Source organism: Serinus canaria, chromosome 1, assembly GCF_022539315.1.
Source record: "Serinus canaria isolate serCan28SL12 chromosome 1, serCan2020, whole genome shotgun sequence".
Lineage (NCBI taxonomy): Eukaryota > Metazoa > Chordata > Aves > Passeriformes > Fringillidae > Serinus > Serinus canaria.
In genome coordinates, this window is record NC_066313.1 from 75,083,524 (window position 1) to 75,103,782 (window position 20,259).

Genomic DNA, 20,259 nt, shown 5'->3' on the forward strand with positions numbered 1-20,259 from the left:
TCTTAAAAAGAAAGAGAGAGAGAGAGAAAAGTGTGTTGTCGTGTTGCTGAGTGTGAAAAACCCAAAAACCCCCTGTTTGGTAAAATCAGTACTCACAGTTTATTCCAGACATAGTGATGCTCTTGAGGTGGGAGGCATTCCAAAGACATTAAGAGTTCAAGGTGTGTGGTTGTAAAGGACCTAAGTCTGTAGTTCTGGGGTTTTCTGAAAAGTGAAACTTCTCAGAAAAGTAAAGCAGAATAGTAAGTATGGAAAGGGGAGTCTGAGCACAGAATTTTGGGTGATATTTTCCATTGGACTTTTTATAGGTGTTTGATGATTTGAAAATATAATACTTGGTGTTGTAGCAGTGGCTTGGGATTGTCTATGAACAGTAACCTTCTATTCACATAAGAACCATCAGAAATAGGACTATATCCTGTATGCTGAGTGCTCTAACTGCAGGATCGAGTCTTTAGTTCATAACACCTGTTTAAAACTTAGCAAATTACACTTTTCTTTCCAAAGCATGGTTCCTGGTATCCTAGCATATAATTGTGTTACTATATATTACAGTGTTATTTATATGAGTATTTAGAAGTTATAGGTAAGGTTTTGTTAAAGACCCAGTTTTGGGTTTTTTGCTTGTTTTTATTTATTTATCTTCTTATGGTGCATGGACTTCCGTAATGCTTGGAGCCATGATTTACATGCAGTATTTCAAGCCTATTGTGAATCTTTAAAAGTCCTTCCAACCCTTGTGTAGGATTCTTGCCTTATACTGACTGCACAAAACATCTTAAATGTAATCACAAAACCAGATTTCACAAACCACTTAGCAGCAAAATAAGAGGTTAATGTATGTTTTATGCTGGATTTGGAGGCAGTGTTTCTGGTCTTTTTGCAAAAAAACCTGTCTGTTTAATACTGTATACTATTGCTGGAAATAAGAGTAACAGTAAGCAGATTTTTGCCTGTGGCAAATATAGTCATTAAAACGGGGCTATAAATCTCCCCTTGTATAACTGCATGCGTGGTGTGTGTGCTGTGGGTATTTTTCAGCCTGTTACACTAAGTGGTGAAGGAAAAAAAGCACAGCTATGTGTATTTTCAGTGTAACTATATGGCTAAATAATGATTTTTAGGAGTTGTATCTTTCCAAATCTCTTACTGATCTATCAGGGTGACGGTGCTGCAATCAGATACTGAGTGTATTGCTTACTTAACTGTTACTTTTAATTCATAATGCCAGTTCTTCACAAGTAGAAAAGTATGGCTCTTGGACAGACCTGTTGTTCCCATTATTTGGCATTTATTTTAAGACTTAAGGCAGCAGCCTGCACATAAAGAGCTTGGTTTACTTTTTTCCTATTTGAGTTTCTTCATCGTTTTTGAAGACCACTGCTGAGTAATTTTCTGCTAGCAAAATTTCGCCCGTAGGGCCACATGTGCTCTGGAAAGCACTGTGGGAGGTTCCAGCTGGCTGGCCTTGCAAGCTGCTCAATTCCTGAAGAGCATCTCCATATGTCTGCAGCGCTGGGGAGTCGCTCAGCACAGGTTCTCAGCACCTTCCAGGGTGATTCTGCTAAGCTGAAATGTGATCCTTATTCAGTAGGCTGCTCTTGGACTTTGAATCTCCTTAAAGCCATCACTTGAAGTCTAAAATAACATGGAAGTCCTTATTTTCATAGAAATTATAAAATCATTAAGGTTGGAAAAGTCCTCTTAAGATCATCAAGTCCATGTGTATCCCAGCATTACCAAGTCCACCATTAAACCATGTCCTTGAGCACCATATCTACATGTGGTGGTCTTTTAAAGCCTCCAGGGATGGTGACTCAAGCAATGCCCTGGGCAGACAGTTTCACTGCTTGACAACCTTTTCAATGAAGAAACTTTTCCTCATAGCCAATGATTTGGGCTGCTGTGACCCAAGTGCAGGACCCAGCACTTGGCCTTGTTGAAGCCACCATTGATCTCAGCTCATTAATCCAGCCTGTCCAAACCCCTCTGCAGAGCCTTCCCGCCCTCCAGTGGACCAACACTCCTGCCCAGCTTGGTGTCATCTGCAAAGTGACTGAGGGTGCCCTGATCCCTTTGTCCAGGCTACCAAACAGGGCTGTGCCCAGTACTGGGGCCTGGGGAACCCCACTGGTGACCAGCCACCAGCTGGATGTAACTCCATCCAGCCCCACTCTCTAGGCACAGCAATCCTGAAAGATTCTTACCCAGCAAAGAGTGCACCCATCCCAGCCACAAGCACCAGTTTCTCCAGAAGAGCACCTCAACATGCTGTTGAATGGAATTAGTTCTTTTTGCTTTGGGAAAACTTGGGACTTACAAACCAGAGTTAGAAGCAAAATGTGTTGGTCAACACATGTAGAAAAAGGAGGATTTTGCTGTTGCTCATAGCCTGTGCTGTAGCTCAGCTCTGAGGACCTGTCCTTCTTGTAATACATTCTCAATCCTATGTCTTTATTTCTTCTCTGTCTGGTGGTGTCTTCTTCAAGCTTTTCAAGACCATTATCTTTATAAAAATGCTTTATAAAAATGTCTCTTTCTTCTGTTTCCCAGGAAAGGAAATACCACATGTATGGTATCTCAGGCATGTGGAGAAGTTGCAAGTAAAAATCCATAAAATCCTACCTAGAAAGGTTTTAGATAAGAAAAATCTCATCTCATCTCAATCTCAATCTCATCTCAATCTCAATCTCAATCTCATCTCATTTTAGTTGTTTGAACATCAGATTCTCAAGGAGTAAGAAAGGCTCTCCCAGTTGTCAGTGGGGTCAGAGTTGTGCCAGTGGGCAAGGCAGCCCAAGCATGTGAGCCATCTCTCTCCAGATGGGATGAATTTCCTATCAATGATACCTCTCTCTCGTCCAGCTGTGGAGAGACAAGCTAGACAATAACTTTAGGCATAACCCATAACTTTCAGACAGCTGAAAACTGTCTGAAACACCAAACTTTCAGAATTTGGGTGAGTTAAATTCCACTGTGGCCCCTGGTGCAGCTGTGGGAGCGCTCTGCATAAGCCCACCACTTGCCCCACAGCTCAGCCCTGCTGGAAATGCATTGCTTTTAATGCATTCGTTGCCTTATTTAAAAGCATATTTAGGCACAACTGGGTACACAAGTGCATTTAGGGACATTTGGGGATTCTGTTGCCAGCAGTTATGAGAAGTGAAGTGGATTGTAATAGTGTCATCTTTTGATCATAATTATCAGGAGCGAGGAGCGTTGCTTGTGCTTCTGCTGAAGTGCAGGTGATGGGGGAAGTTCAAGTCTCCGCTGCTTTCAGGATGAATGGCTTTTTGTACAATGGCAGATATGTGGTCTGTAGAATTTTTCTATTCGGTATTGATGTCAAACAGATCTTGTGATTTCTCAAGCTTTTAAAATTACTCACTCTAATCCTAACCCTAATTATAAATCTCCAGCAAAGGCATATATCCAGATATATTCAGCATCACTCAAAAAGAAATGCAAGCCTTTCCTTAAATACTTGATTTAATGTCAGGATATCCTGAAATAGCTGGTGGTGAAAGCTAGCCATTCATAATGGATGTGAACTACATATTTTTTCAATTGAGAAATATTTGTCATTAGTAGTTTACTCATTTGAATTCAGTTTCAGAAGACTATTTAAAATATGCTGATTATGTCCTCTAATATCTTTTATGTAAGCACTTATCTGTTTCCTAAAAGCAAGTAGACAAAATACGTCATGAATGTTAATGATAACAAGAAATAAACACACCACCATATTGAAGCTCATGTTATCCAGGGACAGAAGCAAAGTAGCAATGAGATTGAAGGGCCAGCTTCATCTGGTCAGTTTTGCCTGGCCTGAGTGTTTCTCCTAAAGTACCCTTCCTTTTCACTTGACATGAAGGAATTCCCAGGGCAACTGGATGCTTAATTGCTGTTAAAATGGATAAATCTCAGCTCAAGGCTCTGAGGGTCATGGGGGTAAATATATACCCTAGTAAATAATGTGAAATTGTGTGTCCTGGTTAGCATGTAACTGGGAGTGAAGAGCACTCCCAGTGCTGGGAAATCGTGTTTCTTTATGAGTGAGAAGGAAGTGTGTGGGCTTGGAATGAATGGTTCCTGACAGTGATGAGCATACCTCACCTTTTCCTGGCCTCAATTGTTCACACTCTGCTTATAGTTGTGATATGTTGCATGAAAGGAATTATCTGGGAGGGGCTTGAATTCTTCTTTTGGATCACTTTCTCATTTTCAGCCCTTTTCCCTGTCCCTGTTGGCTATGGAGGGAAAGTAGGGGCAGCTTGTGGCTGCATATGGGAGCAGTGGGATGTATTGGCTGTCAGCATTTGTGCTTTAACTTAAACTGAAGGTGCTGCTTTTTCCAGTGCCGAGACGGTGTCTGGGTGTGATGGTCCCACAGGTGAGAGCCACACACTGAACTTGTCACTGGTCTAATCTCTATATCATACTGCCACTCGAGTAAAATGCACTTTGCTCTTGGAGCAAAAATGTTCTCTAGCTGCTTGTAGCACGTACTAATTACTTTGTAGGATTTTTAGTACCAGTAGAGGGGATGAGATGTAAGTTGCAATTATGACAGACCTCTACATTTGCTATTATTTGCATTTCCTCTGCATGATTTTAGACCTGCTGATTTAGTATGAACATGATGGCTTTTTATCTTTCTTTGTGTTCTCTAGGTAGCTGGAAGCAGAATTGCAGCACTTTGTTTGGTTAATAAATCCTTGGCTTGCCTGGGACATGGTACCCAACCTCCTCAGCTCCCCCCACTGTGTGGTCTGAAGGCATCTCCCACCAGGGCTCACTCAGAAGTTGCTGCCTTTGGTTAGCTTGAATGGACCTGTCAAAGAATATTGATGATCTGGGAAGAATTAAAGAGCCAGAAGGGTGCCAGTGACATGTGTCTTCACTTACCTTTCTCATCCTGCAAAGCCCGTGCCCTTCTCCTGGCCAAGACCTTGCTTGATGTTTTAGTGTAGACAGGATGCCTCAAGCTGTTTGGTAGCAACAATTCAAGAAATACTTACAGTCTGAAAAAGCAAAAGCTGATAGTATTGTCTGCTGTAATGCCACATCAGGGTTAGATCTCTCCCTGGTTTAGTCACATGGTGTTTTTGTCAAGCATTATTACACATTGTGAATAAAATTAAAGTCCAATACAAGAAGTATATCAGCAGTAATCATTGGTCAATGCTATTGTGGTCTTCTTGCAGACAAAAGCTCTTTCCCTAAAGAGATCTATTCTGAGTCTGACAGGGTTGTCTGACTTCTCTAAGTAAATTATGATAAAAAAAGATAATTCTTGAAGCTGGTAGCAAGACAGTGTTTTGGTGGAGATCACCAAAATATGTATGTATGCTGGCACAGAACTTCACTTGAGGGCTGGTGAGAACATGGATAACCTAAACATTTTATAAATAGGCAGAGATGAAGTATATTTAGTAAGTTTCATACTAGGCATCTTGGTCATAATCACTTGTAGCATAATTAAGGGAGAGGATTGTCCTGCTCTGCTCTGCCCAGTTGTGGCCTCGCCTTGAATCCTGTATGTAGTGCTGGGCAACGCAAAATAAGAAAGATACAAAGCTATTGGAGGATGTCCAGAGGATGGTGAAGGGCCTGGAGGGGAAGCTGTATGAGGAGCAGCTGAGGTCACTTGGTCCATTCAGCCTGGAGGAGACTGAGGGGAGACTTCACTGCAGTTACAGCTTCCTCATGAGGGGAAGAGAAGGGACAGGCAATGATCTGTTCTCTGGACAGTGACAGGACCGAGGGAATGGCCTGGAGTTGTGTCAGGGGAGGTTTGGGTTGGATATTAGAAAAAGGTTCTGCCCCCAGAGGGTGTTTGGGCCCTGGAACAGGCTCCCCAGGGCAGTGGTCACAGCACCAGCCTGCCAGAGCTCAGGAGGTGTTTGGAAAATGTTCTTGTGTACGTGGTGTGACTCTTGGGGATGGTCCTGTGCAGGGCCAGAGATGGACTCCAATAATCCTTGTAAGTCCCTTCCAACACAGCATATTCTATGCTTGTATGATCCAATTATGTTGTTATGTTGTAAATGAAATGTATTGCTCTCACATAGCCCAGGAATCTCTAAGTTACCTGGGTGTTAACATTAAACAGATTATATTTACAAATGTAAATTTAAAATGAGATTTATGCTATCTCTAAAGACATAAGAACTAGGGTTTCAGCATTAAAAAAAACCCACAAATTAGATAAAATCAAATCCTTTTCCAGCTACACACATTATCCTCAAGGTTAAATGGATTAAAACTCCTTGTGGAGGAATTCAACTCAGACTGAAAATGTGGTCAGAAAAGTCTCATTGTGGCTGCCTGATGTTTGACTTTTGATAGCACATCCCCAAAGACTTCTCTTTGACGTACCTTGAACAGAGAATGCTTGTTTCCCACGAAGTCTGTTGTTGCTGATAAAGCTCGTTTATATCTAAGTGGTATCTAATACGGCAGTGCTGGATTCTGGCCTTAAGGAAAAAACAGCTGAATGGCTCATTTGCCTTTTTAAACCTGCTGTGCCTAAAGATGTATTTTAGCAATTTTGTCCAAAGCCCAAATCACAGTAACTAATTCTGTACAACATACGGTTTTTAAACAGAGCATAAAAGAAAACATTTTTGCACAGTAAAACAAAAAAGAATCTGTAAAAGTTGTGTTTCAGAGGCTGTGTTTATGCACTTGTGATAGTAAGTGGTGAGGCTGTGTTTATGCACTTGTGATAGTAAGTGGTGATGCTTTCCTTTGATATTTTGAGGCCTCTATCTGAGTGACACAGAGCAGATCTCCTAGGAATCTCCTTAGCTTGAACAGCTGGTATGGCTGAATGAGCAGTGGAGCAGAAGGGTGTACATTCTTGTCTCTGAAGTATTTCACATTAACTGCAGGCACAGGCAATTCTGTAAGGTACATACACAGATATATGCACACACACACACACACACACACACGCAGAAGTGGTGGGAAATCAGGTGAAAGTTGAACGTTCCACCTTCAAGGTGAAAGTAAAATCTTGCTCACAGTCAGGAGGAAGCTCTCTGGAGATAAATGAGAGGCTTTTGTCTGGCTCAGACCACGTGCTGTTAACAGACACCCTGTACAGCTTGGAAATCCTGCTGGCCTTTCTTGCCTCTTCACCTCCTTCTGCCCCCGAGATATGAGCACAAATCCCTTCTTTGCCTGGTTTGCCACACATTTATAGGCAGATCTCTGCTCTGGCTGTGCTGCTTTGCTGTTTGATGCTGGGTTGAACATGCAGGTCAGTCCTGGCAGGTTTGGATTTTGAAGTGGCTGGAGGTGAAGTCACTGTTTCTGCAGTGCTCACCGACACCACTCCACTCGTGCTCCCCCCAGTCATGGCTGTGGCTATGTGGTTTTTGGCAAACATAACCATTCATCAGACTCCTACAGTCTAGAGGCAGTTCCACCTTTCAGAGACCTGAGATGACCCATGGATGGAATTTTTAGAGCATCTGCTGTGTGAGGAGACACTGCAAGTTGCAGGCAGGCTACAAAGGAAGAGTGGAAAAGCTCCTGAGGATGATTCTGAAAACTGTGTAGTTATCTTAAAAAGGGAGGTAGTTATTTTTTATCTTTCCTTGAAATTGTGCCTTGACTGCATCATTATGAGTTGCCTCTGAAATCTGCTGGTAGAGGCAGCCATTATTGTAACTTTTACCATACCAATTCCCCTAACTCCCATGTCCACTCTAGTTTGTGTCCCAAACTAAAGGTAGCACTTTTCAGTGATGCCCAAAACAGAGCTTGTGTCTTCCCCTTGCAAATACCCTACGAGTAAAGACAGTTCTCACTTCTTCTCCTATGCCCTCACATGGAGAAGAAAGACGGATCAGACTCCAAGTATATTCAGTTTTAAGGTCTTTCGAGGCTGCTTAGAGAAATGTTGAACACATTTCCTGTACATCCATCAGGCAGGTGACAGGTCTTGTGTAGCCAAACAAGAAACTCTTGTGTATTGGGGATTTGTCTGGCAAAAAACTACTCAAAAGTTCTACCTTTCAGAAAAGAAGGGATTGCTTTTGAGACTTGCTTTGCCCTTACAAGTTTTGCTTCCATGAAAATGTGTAGTTGATATGCATTTTGCTCATCAGGAATGAAGTCAGATCATCTCTGTTTCAGTTTCACACATAAATACAAGATTACTCCATGTCCAATCTGGAGCAGTTGCAGAATGCTGCAGCCAAGCTTTTCTTTAGACAGTCCACATCAGCTTTAGAAGACAGGCTGGTACCAAATGGGTTCTACAGAAACTCTTAATTTAAATTGCATGCAAGGTTGTCCTCCTTACCCTGCCTTGCACTTTGGCTGTCAGGGTACTTCATCCAGCTGGAACAAGGCCCAGCTAAAGACAAAGATTTAGGGTGTAAAATTATTACATTATAGCTTAGTAACAGCTACAGCCTGAAGGCTTCATCTAGGAGTGTCTTTTTTGGAAACTTCTGTATCCAGTTGTTAAAATGTGCTTTCCTGCCTCTGATAAAATAAAAAGTAAAATATGTACAGTCCTGGATGGTGTGAGCTCTTTCTGAGATTAATAATAATCTTGAGACTGATGGAAAGTCAGTTTTTCCTGTTGCCATTTGTTTTTTCTTTAGATTTAGGATTTAATATTTTCCCTGAACACCTGTTATTTTTGTTGGGGTTTGTTGTGAAGTTTTTTTCCAGGTCTTGGACTTGCATTTAACGGAAATTATTTTCTTCAAAGGATTTTAGTACATGAGCTAAAATATATCCAAATAGAAGTAATAAATAGTTGCTTTGCATCTCAACCTGATTTTACAGTAATAACTCCCATATTCTCATAACACTTCATATTCTCATGTTTCCAGTCTGTATATAAAGGTTCTGGTTTTACATTTGATGACTTAAGAATTGCCTACTCCTTCATTCTAGCAAAGTGTTTGCTTATGTGTAAAGAAAATGAGGAAAAATGAGCAGGCAAAGAAAACAAAACAGAGAAGCAAGCACTTCTTAACATTAAAAAAAGAAAACTTGAGAAGGTGGCTAAATGATTTTTGCCTTGAAACAGAGAGGAGTGGTAAAAGTGGGAGGCAAGGGGTGAGGGGTGTCACCGAGTTTGGGTTTTCAACCCCCAATTATGCGCTGGCTGCTACGCTGCTGAATTACACTGAAAGCCCTGAATGGTGCCATTATATTCCTTTTCAAAAGTTGTGGGCTATGAAATTCAATCTGAGGTATTTTTAATGAGTGTTCTGAGCCTCAGTTGTAGCTCTTCCCCAAGAAACAACGAGCACGGTGTGCCACTAAATAGTGCCAGGGCCGGGGGTTAAACTCATTCAGTTTTTTTGCTTGGAGGGAGAGAAAGTAATACCAACATTTATTTGACAGGTATATGCTTGGTTCCAGAGTTCAGCTTTAGTAAAACAGCTTTCCATAAAGAAAACGTTCTAAAAAATGAGGTTCTATCAGCTTCACATCAAACTCCCATATGGTTTCTGAAAAGAAATCTTGTGGTGTGTTTTCCAAAGCCAGTACCCACAGTGCACATGCTGGGCTTGTTTCGTGGGCATCCTTGGGCTGCAGAATGCTGGCAGGCACATCTCCACGGGCAGAGCCTCGTGGTGGAGGTGCAGCTCATGCCAGATGGAGACGTCTGCCCAGTTACACTCTTGGCTGTCAATTAAACATAGATAATTCACAGGTAATCTTTGTTAGAGAGATGCCTGCTGGCCTCCTGTGTCTCCACTAAGGGTTTTGGTGTCAGAGCTGGAAAGGCTTTGGTGTGGCTCCCTGCCTTATTGCCCCTCTGAACTAGACACAGCTTTTCAGTGACAAATTTTTAGCATGCACCTGGTTTTAAAAAAGCTGTGCAGCACAAAAGTATTGTTGCCTTCCACCTTTCTTACATAGTGTCTTGCAAAGTTGTGTGTTTCAGATCATGAGGAAAGCACTGCTTAATGCATCTGCCCTGCAACTCACACCAAGATCTTAAATTTGTCATGGGCTGGCTCTGGTTTTTGCAAGTCATCACCATGCAGTGTCAAGGCTCTGAGGCTGGAGTACATCATGTGGATGTTCTGCCTCAGAAAGGAAAATAGTCACTTCCAGCAGTGGATGGTTGCCTTGCTAAGGGGATGAACAACAGCCACAAACCACTTTTAGTTTTGCTAGTAAAATTAGGCAGAGATGACTCAGCATTTACTGGAGCTAATTTAGGAAATAAGATGATATATTTTTAGTAAGTTTTATCACTGTTCTTTTAATGCCTTATTTTTTTTGTCCACACTGTGCATTTTAATGATGTTCAAGAAAAGTAATTTTAGTAACAGTGGTGCTGCCAAGAGTTTCCCTCTGGAAGTCTTAAGAATTTAATTGTTGGTGTGTGAAATTTTGCAGCCTTAAACAGTTATTTAAAAGACTTGCTCTGCCACTGCTGATTTCCCACAAATGTTTTACACCTATCTCAAGGAAATTGTGGCTGTACTACAAGAAACAAGGTTTGTTTTTTTCCAGGAGGACTAATTAGCTTCTAGAGAGACCTGGATTTGGGTTTAGGGTTTTTTTGCATTACTGAGATCAGCATTCACATTTCATGGGAAGTAATGAGTTGTCTCCATTGGGGCAATTTCTTCAAGGAGTTTTAGGCAGATAACAATGAAATTTTCCAGTTGAATTCATAAAAACAGATGTGATCAGAGCACCACTTTTAAATTGATAAAGTGAATTTTAGTTGCATATGTGTGAAGTGTAGGATCTTGTAAAATCAGCTCAAAAAAGTTCCTACAAGATCACTTTTACTTTCTATCAGAGTGAGATGCCAGCTAGTTAAAATGCTGTTAACAGAGCCAAAGGAACCAGTGAACCAGGAAACTAATCATGAAGTATTTTGTTAATGCTTTTCACCATGAGTAACATTTTGTAACAAACAGATTAGTGTCCTTAGACTACTGTGGCCAAAAGCTGAATATTTTTGGTTTATAGGGTTTGTGGTGTTTAGCCAGTGAATTTCAGTTTTTCTTTGGCATTGATGAAAGAGGGATGAATGTGTGAAACAAATTCTGTGGAAGTTTGTCTCTACAGTTACTTGGAGGAAGTTCTCCAGGCTCCATGAATCTGCCCCTTTCTTCCTCTTTTTTCTTTACAAAGTGCTCCACTAACTTTGTGGTGGTTGCTGCTGATTCTGCAGTAACAAACGTCTTGTCCACTAGAAATCTGAATAATTGAAAGATGGCAAATAAAATCAGTATTACTATCAGTCTGCATTTGTAAGAACTGCAAAGAAATCAAATTATTGGAGGATTACACCTGGAGATGACACATTGGTTTGTGATGTGGAAAGCTCAGTCCTGAAGGTGCCCAGCCCATCTCTTCTCCTCCATTTTTGTGTCCTCTCATGCACATTGAAATGGCATATGTAATAAATACAATGTGGGTGGTGTTTGCCCATTAAGGTGCAAAGCTGCAGTTTTATGAGCCAACTGAAAATAGACCAAGCAGGGGCTCCAGTTCCATAGCTTTTCTGTACTGTAATTATGGAGATGTGCAGATACCTGAGGATTTACTGTAGCTGAGTTTTGTATTAGTCTGACTCTGCTATAAGAGAAAGCTTAACCAAGCAGTACTGAAAATAGCTTCATCATAAAACTTTTCATTAGCTTTGCTAGATAATATTTTTCTTTTTTCTCCCACAGCATTTAACTATTAAAGTGGATTATTTAGTATTTACTGTTCACCTGAATTTTACTGTTGGCTATTTCTACTGAATTTGATTTTTGGGCACTGGAAAAGAGTTTAAGGTGCAAGAGCAGTCCCTCTGCTTCTGCCTGTTTTAGAAAATATTTTGACATAAACCAGTTTGTCTTTATTAGAAATCCAAGACCATGGTTCCAATAACGAATCCATATTTCAAATATTGAAAACTGCAGTTTTCTTTTGGAGATCATGCCAGAAATTCAAGCAAATGAGAGAGTTATTAAACCCCTTCTCTTTGAACTCTTTGCCTCACTAATTGTTTACTATGTTGATTTTTGGTTAGCAAAGAAATTCCTAAAATAGTTGTTGAAATTTGTCATAGCTGATAGGTGGTTGAGGGGGGGAAAGTTTAACTTTGCAGCTGCATTTTTTTTAAAGGAAGTAAAAAATACCTGAAGTAAAAACTACCATATCTTCAAATCCTGCTGTTTAAAAAGAGGTGCCACCACCACCACCAAAACTGACCGAAGGGTAGAGGTGTGCATCAGAGACTGTGGAAGGCAGCCACTGGCATTAAGGGAATACAGCTTATGTGGGGAGTGCAAAAGCAGCCCACTAAAATCTTGAAAGAAAGGAACACTAAATAGTCTCATTGTACACACACAGCAGATGATCAATCGCCCGTTTTTACAGCAGCAATAAGAGCCTTATTCTGTTGCTGCTTCTGGCCTCAATCCACCCTTTGATGGCATGTGCACAGTCTGTGCAAAAGCATGTGGGATACGTGCCAGCAGGGGAGCCCTCAACTACATTCAAATGGAAAATATCTTAAAAAGAATGAGGTGCCTTTAGGTTATCATAAAAATCTGCCTCTCCTGCAGCCTCTTTTCAGATGGGATGCATACCTGGTGGCTGCAGGGCCACTGCTAAAAAACGGAGGTGGGAGTGTGTGGCTGCTCTGTTCAAAGGTGTCACTTTGCTGCCCTTCTTTGGCCTGGGATGTAGAAGGGATGAATCACACTGCTCCCAACACTTCTCAACTACCCAGTCTGAGCTGAACAGCCAGGTAAAAACTAGTAAGCCCAGGTGTAAGAGCTATCTTGATGGTCTAATGCTATTTTTATATTCACCTAATCCTTCCTATAAGATTAACACCTACGCTTTGAAAGGGAGGAGAGGAGAAGAAGGGCAGAGGGTCTCCAAGTGCCTTGGCGGTATTAGGTCCAGAGCAACAACACTCAGACCAGTGATTCTTGTCTTTAATCCCACCTTTCAGGAAATAGACTTTTGCTGAATATGAATTATGCATTTCATTTTATGCCAGTAAGGAGAACTGTTTAAAATATGAAATTTGTCTTCAGATGTTGACAGCATTGTTCTCCTCTGAGTAGTTCTCGAGCCTTCTTTGAAGTATAAATTTCTGACAGAGTTATTTGTTTAAGAACCCTGTGCTCAATCTCATCTGTGAGGTTATTTTTATACTATTTGCTTATCACGAACAGCTCTTGGTTGTTTTTTTTTTATTTCAAAACTGTAGATACATACATAATTTTTACCAGTTTCAAATAACTGAGAAAGTTATGCTGTTAAGAACATGGGGTTGTTATTTTTAGTAGTGATTACGACTGTGAATGACTTCAGAAATAGTAATGAAGTTACTGAATGAAGTTTTCACAATCATTTCAATGCAGTTGTTAAATTGGAGTATAAAAATAATTTAGCAATCAGATTTGGCTGATCTGATAAAAGGCTGATCAGTAGAACGGATTTTTTTGGTCATTAACCCTGAAAGACCAAATACATTTTAAACCTTGTGCTTAACCTTTGTGCCATATAGTATTTAAATATTTGTAAAATATTTAGCATGACCAAATTGTCACATTTCATTTTAGACCATTTGAACACCCAGAATGTGATAGGAAGAGGGTGTCAGTGGAAGAAATGCCTCCCTTTATGTGGTGCCAGGTGTGAATTATGAATGTACCTTTTTCTTTTAAGATGAACATAAAGGTATTATTTTCTCTCCTATGAGCAAAAGCAAGTACAAGCAAGTGTAATTAAAACCCAAAACAAGCCAAACTTCTTTGTGACCCATTTGCAGCAGTTTTGAAGAAGAGAAAGAGAACAGAGTAGTCCATGTTTCCACATGAAACTATTTCTTACTTCAACTAAAAATCAGACTTAATATTTTTCAATGTTCAGAACAAAGTGTTTCTTTTATTTGGTTCTTTTAAGCTGGTGTTACTGCTCAGTAATGTAAAAACAAGCAAATACACAAAAACCTTTCAAACATGTTCAAGCTGGGATCGGAGATTATTTCGCTGAACAGATAAAAAATGGTAAAACCTCTATTTGACCATAAACATATATACTTATTTTTTGGTACATATTTAGTGAAGTAATTGCTGAATTAACTGTGGGAGGTGGTGTAATGTGTCCAAACCTGCTGCTTTTAAAGCTCTGAATATCTTGTATCATGGCTATCGGATGTAGCCATGTACTTTCTGGGTTTTTTTAAAAACAAATTGTATTGCAGTCTGTGTCAAAGAGTCTAAACTGGTCTAAACGAGTATGTAGAGGGATATATTTTTAAAAGGATTGGTGTTTGCTAGAACAGGAAAGAATTGTTGAACCTGTTAAAATAGTCACCACTGGAAGATCATGAGCAGTATACTGTTTTGGATTTTAGTGGGGGTAGAGTGAGGCTGAATTGAGTAGGACTGAGGTAATGAGAAGACAGCAAAATATTGAATATATAATGCATAAAGCAGGCTAGTTTGACTGGGTACCTTCATAGCTTGCAGCTAAATGTGATGATGCACATTATTCATAATTTAGAACTTGATGTCCTCTGAAAATGCAAAGCTGCTTTTAAAATGTGATTTCACAGAGCTAAATGAAAGACCGGTTCAAAATGCATTAAGGAATCAGAATGTGTAGCTGGAAGTCATTGAGCTTCTTTTCATTGTAATAAATTTCTAATATCATTTTGGTATAAGTAAATACCACATAAAGAGAAAAATTAGTAATTCTCTGGGATATCCATCTGGCTGGGGCCCTCCTCATCTCAGATGGTTCAAACAGATGTCAGGGCTCCTTGTTGTCAGGGTAGAAGATACACCTGTACTGCTCAGGAGAAGTCCCCTGCCAGTGTGCTCAGATGGCTCGTTTGGGCTGGGAAGAGTTGCTCCCTAGAGCTGCAGTATTTTTAAATTGGTTGTACAGGAATCAGGAGCAGGGGACTGCCACCTGCTGCAGGTGCTTCCCAGCTCCTGGGATGGCATGTGACCCTCCCCGAGCTGAATTCCATCTGGATACCATGCCCTCGTGGTTCCTTTCCCTTGCTCCCTCACAGCAAGTGGCCTGGAGGTACAGTCTTGCCAGCAGCCTTCATTGCTTCCATGCTTCCATGTCAGTGACCCCCATGGAGCAGACTGATGCTGGCATGGAGCAGGGAAGGCAGCCAGGCTCTGGCTTACGGCAGATGCTGCCATGGGGCTGTGGAACAGGAGCCAATGGAGCCTGCCTAGAACTTGCTGTCTGAGGCATGGCAGTGAGGCCGTGCTTCATGGCTGGAAAATGCCTTCCAGGTTCTGTGGAAAACTTGTGTTTTCTCCTAGGCCTTGTAACCTCGCTGAAGTCAGGCACAACTGCTGACTTCAGATGATGTCATCGGTGTGGCACACTCATTCCTGAATGCTCCCTCTGTCAGCTCGTGTTTACTGTGCCCTGAACGACTCCTGGTTTGCTTCCATACCCAGTGGACTGAGCTTTTAATTTACTGTGTTTAAATTTTTTAGTAGGGATGTCATGGAACTACACTGAATCAAGATCTCTCTGAAACCCTGTGCGTTCCTGCTTTTGTGGATGTCGTACTTGTACTTCTCCTTCTGGTCCTGCAAGACTGGAGTTTCATCAGGCTCTAAATCTCAGCAGATTTTATATGCGCAGCATTTCCTTTGAGGGAACAGTTCGTCAGACTTTATTTTGAGATACACTGATCAAAGATAAGATGAGTTTAGAATAATAATATTTACAAATACTAGAGTAAGAAGCATTTGATTTTATTGAGGCATACTCCAGAGAAAATGCCAAGTGACATAAATACTGCAAGACTGCTGTTCCATCATTTAAATGCCTGTAAGAAAAAAAACCTTTGTGAAAACACTCAGCAGGTTTTCATCAGAGGCTTTTACTCATGGCCTGAGATCAGACAGCCTGGCTCTTTTCAGCTCATGTTGAGTGGTGTGGCTCTCTGCCTTTTTTTTTTTTTTCCTGTTGGTCAAAAATCTCCACTCAGAGACACTTCTTTTTTCCAGTGAGGAAAGATTAAGTTTGATCTTTGTCAGACAGAAATCCATCCAATACTTTAGCCAGGCATATGTACACACTCACTTGCATGTTACCATTCCTCTGGTTGTGCAGGAGTAGGAAGGCTTCTTGCTGTGAGGATGACTGATAAACCCATTCTTCCTCTCTCTAGCAGCTCCAGCCAAACTGTGAAGACCTGAGACTAGTCTGGAAGCAGGAATATTTACTTCTAAATTATTTGTAGGTGTGTTTTCAGAGCAGTAAATAATATAATTCTTGCACTCAGCCTAATGTGTTTCATATTCTTGTGTGGCCTCCAATGAAGTGCCCTTAGCAGGAAGCTCTTTCTCTGAGATGATGTGTTTGTGTTTGTGCCTGTGTACAGTGACAGGTGCAGTGGAAGGTGTGGGGAGCTTTCTGTTAGAACTGACATGCAAGGCACAATGGCCAGTGCAGGCTGGGTGGTGAACACTGGGAATGATTTTGGTTTTATGAAGCTGGAGAACATTGAGTGTATTCAATTACACTTGCACTTGGGACTTACTTTGGATGCCATTGGGTCAGATCAAAAGTGCTCTATCTATAAAAACAGAGGGTTTTTTTTCCCTTGTATCCTCTTGGCATTTTACTCTGAATTACTTCAGTTACTGCCAGGTTATGGTGAATGCTTATAAAAATTAGTACTTTTATCAGTGATTGTTCTTATGTTCTGTGGGGTTTTTTTACAGTATTCATGAGGCTAATGTTTGCTACAGCAAATATTAACAAATAGTTAATGGCTTGAGTGAGTATTGCTTCCTGGTGGCTCAGGTCTCTCAGAAGCACTGGGAATATGTTGGGTAAAAACCTGTTCAGCAAGTTTTTGGAGAAGTGAGCTTGGCTCTTCCCTTGAGACTTTCAAAACCAGCCAGCATTGAAGGGTTCAGTCATTGTGTTCTGCATGACCAGGGTGACGGTGCTGCTCTGGTGGCACACACATCCTAGAAAATGTGCTTTCCCTAGAAAAACATCATCACTTTAATTTCTCTGCTGTAAGCCTGACTACTGCTTATGTACTTTTCACAGTTCATATTAGAGAATGTTTGATAAATTACCTTTGGAAAGATGCTTTTCCCACCTAGGGTATTACTCTAGGTGGAAAAAGCCTGTCTTTATTTTTTGGTATCCCAGTGAAACAGAGACCAGACTGCATTATGATGCTTTTGGGAGGGGGTGGGATTGAGCAGCTGCCCACTCTCAAGTAGGCTGTTGGTCTGGGCAGTGCCTGGAGATGCCAGGGCCTGGGTACAAGCTCTGAGCTGGCCTGCCCACCTTGTAATAGTTGTCTTTTCTTCACTTGGTTACCACTGTTTCGTTCTACTCTATTATTTACTGGGCTGAAAGGGAGGGGACCAGTCTATAGGTTGAGTGCAAATCCAGGATGTGATTGTTCTCTTGTAACAGCTGGGTTTGTGCAATTTAATGGGTTATTATTTGTTCTGAAGTGAGTGTAGACCTGTGTTTCAGTGCCTCTTGAGTTAAAATAGGTGCATTTGTCCAAGGAACAAAAATATTTGATTTCAGTGATTGGCCTTTTTATACAGAGATGGGTTTTTGCAGAAGACTTGCTGGTGAACTGTAATTTGTAGTATTTTCTGCAGGTGTGGATTTAATGGATGGGCTGATGAAAAGAATCCTTACAATCAGCAGAGCAGTGGTTCTGGGAGCTAATATTGGGCTAGAACATCTGGTCTTTATAGAGGGAAGGCTTTCAGTGTGTTTCACTCCTCCAAATCACTTGCCAGCTCCGCCAGGGTAGCACAGACAGGCCTGGAGCAGCCTCAGTGCCTCCCAGCAGGCAGATGGGGATAAGAACATATGAAGTCAGAACCCAGGGCTTGAGCCTGTTGCCTATCAAGCAGCATCCAGCAAACCCTCAGTCCTTGGTGTCTTGTATGCCAAGTGAACACCCTGGTTTCACTGGAAATGAAACCAGGACGTACATCTGTGTTGTACGCAGATGCTCACGCACCACCTGACATCACTTGAAGGGCTGTGGGATAAAATAAGAATCCACAGCAGGAATTAGCCTTGGTAGGCATAAGAAAACTGTATCCCAACTCCCCCTCTTCTATTTCACAGTACTTTTCCCTCAAAAAATAAAAATGCACTAAAGATGGATTCGGAGCTGCCATGGATGGATGGATGGATATAGTCTTTAGCTTTAAGTCTAGTGTAATTATTATCAACTGCCCTTGGGTATGGCTGTAATATCCACTGGTTTTGTAAACAGTTTTGGCAGTGTTGTTTGCTGAATAATTTCTTAGCATAATAATTTTTCTGCTACTAATTAAAAGCATCTTTTTAACCCTAGGTTTTGTTTTCTTCTTACAGCAAAGAGCTCCAGGGAAAGTTTTGCATGATGCTGTTTGCAACCACCTCAACCTTGTTGAAGGCGACTATTTTGGCCTTGAATTTCCAGATCATAAAAAGATGATGGTATGTAAAAGGATCATTTTCAGCTGGTTTTCATCTGCATGCACAATGTTTTCTCTCCTTCTGCTCCTTACTTGTAAGATATATTTAATCCTCAGTCTTCAGAAGGGAAAGGACTTCTAAAAAAGAATTATTCTTGCCTAGTGGAGTTGAAGAAATGTTTTTAAAACCTGATTATTCCTGTCAGATTTCATCTGCATTGAAAGTAATGGCTAATTCAGACACAAGTTGGGAAAGTGTTTTGTTTTTCTAAGCTGCTGTACAGAAGCCAAAGGCTGGACTGTTAGAGAGCCTCAACTCTTGATTTTATAGTCCTGCCTGATTTGGAGTGCAGAAATAAGCTTTCTCTGCTTATAGAAAAGTTGCAATGATTGTGGCAGAGTTCATGAAAAACATTATTGGGTCAGAAAAGGGTTAGATAAAATATTGCAAGGTTAATAAAAAGGAAAGCAAGTCCAAGAACACCCCCAAAGATGGATGGGAGTCCTTTCTGGGGAGCTGTGTGGCACAGGCAGGCAGGTGTCCTGGTCCTGACACTCAGGAATCTGAGATCAGTTGAGGCATTGCACTGCCCATGTCATGTACCAGAGAAAGCCATAGGCTGATGACTTCTTAGTCTTTAATGACTTTCTTTTTGAAGTTTGTTTTATTTTAGACTTACCATGTAACCTACTAGCATGGGTGCTAGTTACCTGGATTGCTTTCCTAGTACATTCTGATGTACATTGGATTTCATGCCTGTCAGGTGAATTTTGCACCAGTGGCCTGGGTAACCTAAAAGAGATGATTTTGGGCAGTTGATTAAAAAAAAACTAAACATCTGTGTTCTTTCCATCTAGCTAAAATATGCATAAGGAACAATATTTCTTGATGAAATGAACAGTAGGAATCTCGTCTGTCATGCCTTAGTGCAGGCACAGACATTAGACAATAGACATTAACACAGAATGCTAGTGGTCATAGTGTTCTAGGCTAACTGTAATTGAACAGGATTCTTTTTTAAATGGATGTCAATCTTTAGAAGGGGTCTGCTTTACAGTGTGCTGCTGGAGTTGCATAAAGCACAGTTCACTGGAAGGGTTAGCATTCTGCCAGATACCCTTGGCTAATGCTTGAGGTAACTTGAGAGCTTAAGGTAACTTTTCTCAACAGTGCAACAGTACCATTGCAGCTGAGGGTCCAAATAGCTGTGTTAATAATGGCATTCTGGCATTATTGATGTATGTATGTAAAACTGAAACAAATCCTAACATCTTTTGTATATACAGTTGCCTTTTAGTTTTCTAGAAAATAGAGAAGGTCATTTGATCAACCTTCTCTACTTCACAGGTCATTAAGTTTTAAATAGATGACTGTCTGCATTTTGCTCAGAGACCTGAAGTAAACTAACAATTTTCAGTCTTGTGAAAACAAAGTGGTTTATTTGCTTGAGGCAGAACACAGGAGAGATTGAGGTGCAGCTGCTGCCTGAGGCCCTCACGGTGGCAGGAATTGACTGGCTGGAAATATGTCCAGACAGTCACAGTGGGGGATGCAGGGCTCTGAGGAAGAGGAAGGTGAACAAACCCCCTGAAGCACAGTGCCAGTTTAACCTGAAGGAAAATGCTTCCATGCATTGAGTCTGGTAACTCCGCTGGCCCCTACTCTTGCAAAAGGAAGTACCAGCCAAATATCTGAGAGCACCAGTCCCATGTTTTTGCTGGTTGGTCCAGTCTTTGCTTCTTAAAAATGGGGAGCTCCACAAGCCTCACCCATATCTAATCAGCTGTGCCCCAAGAATGGTGAAATTCA

The 20,259-nt window shown here is 41.1% G+C and overlaps 1 protein-coding gene across 5 annotated transcripts in view; it reads left to right on the top strand.

The window, feature by feature from the left end:
- The window catches only part of FARP1 (FERM, ARH/RhoGEF and pleckstrin domain protein 1), a 200,720-nt gene that overhangs the window by 114,196 nt on the left and 66,265 nt on the right, over window positions 1-20,259 (top strand). For all 5 annotated transcript variants that reach the window (XM_030234265.2, XM_050985358.1, XM_050985889.1 and 2 more), the window contains exon 3: window positions 18,367-18,471. In XM_030234265.2, the coding sequence (XP_030090125.2) occupies window positions 18,367-18,471 (105 nt within the window). The remainder of the gene's footprint in view (window positions 1-18,366; window positions 18,472-20,259) is intronic.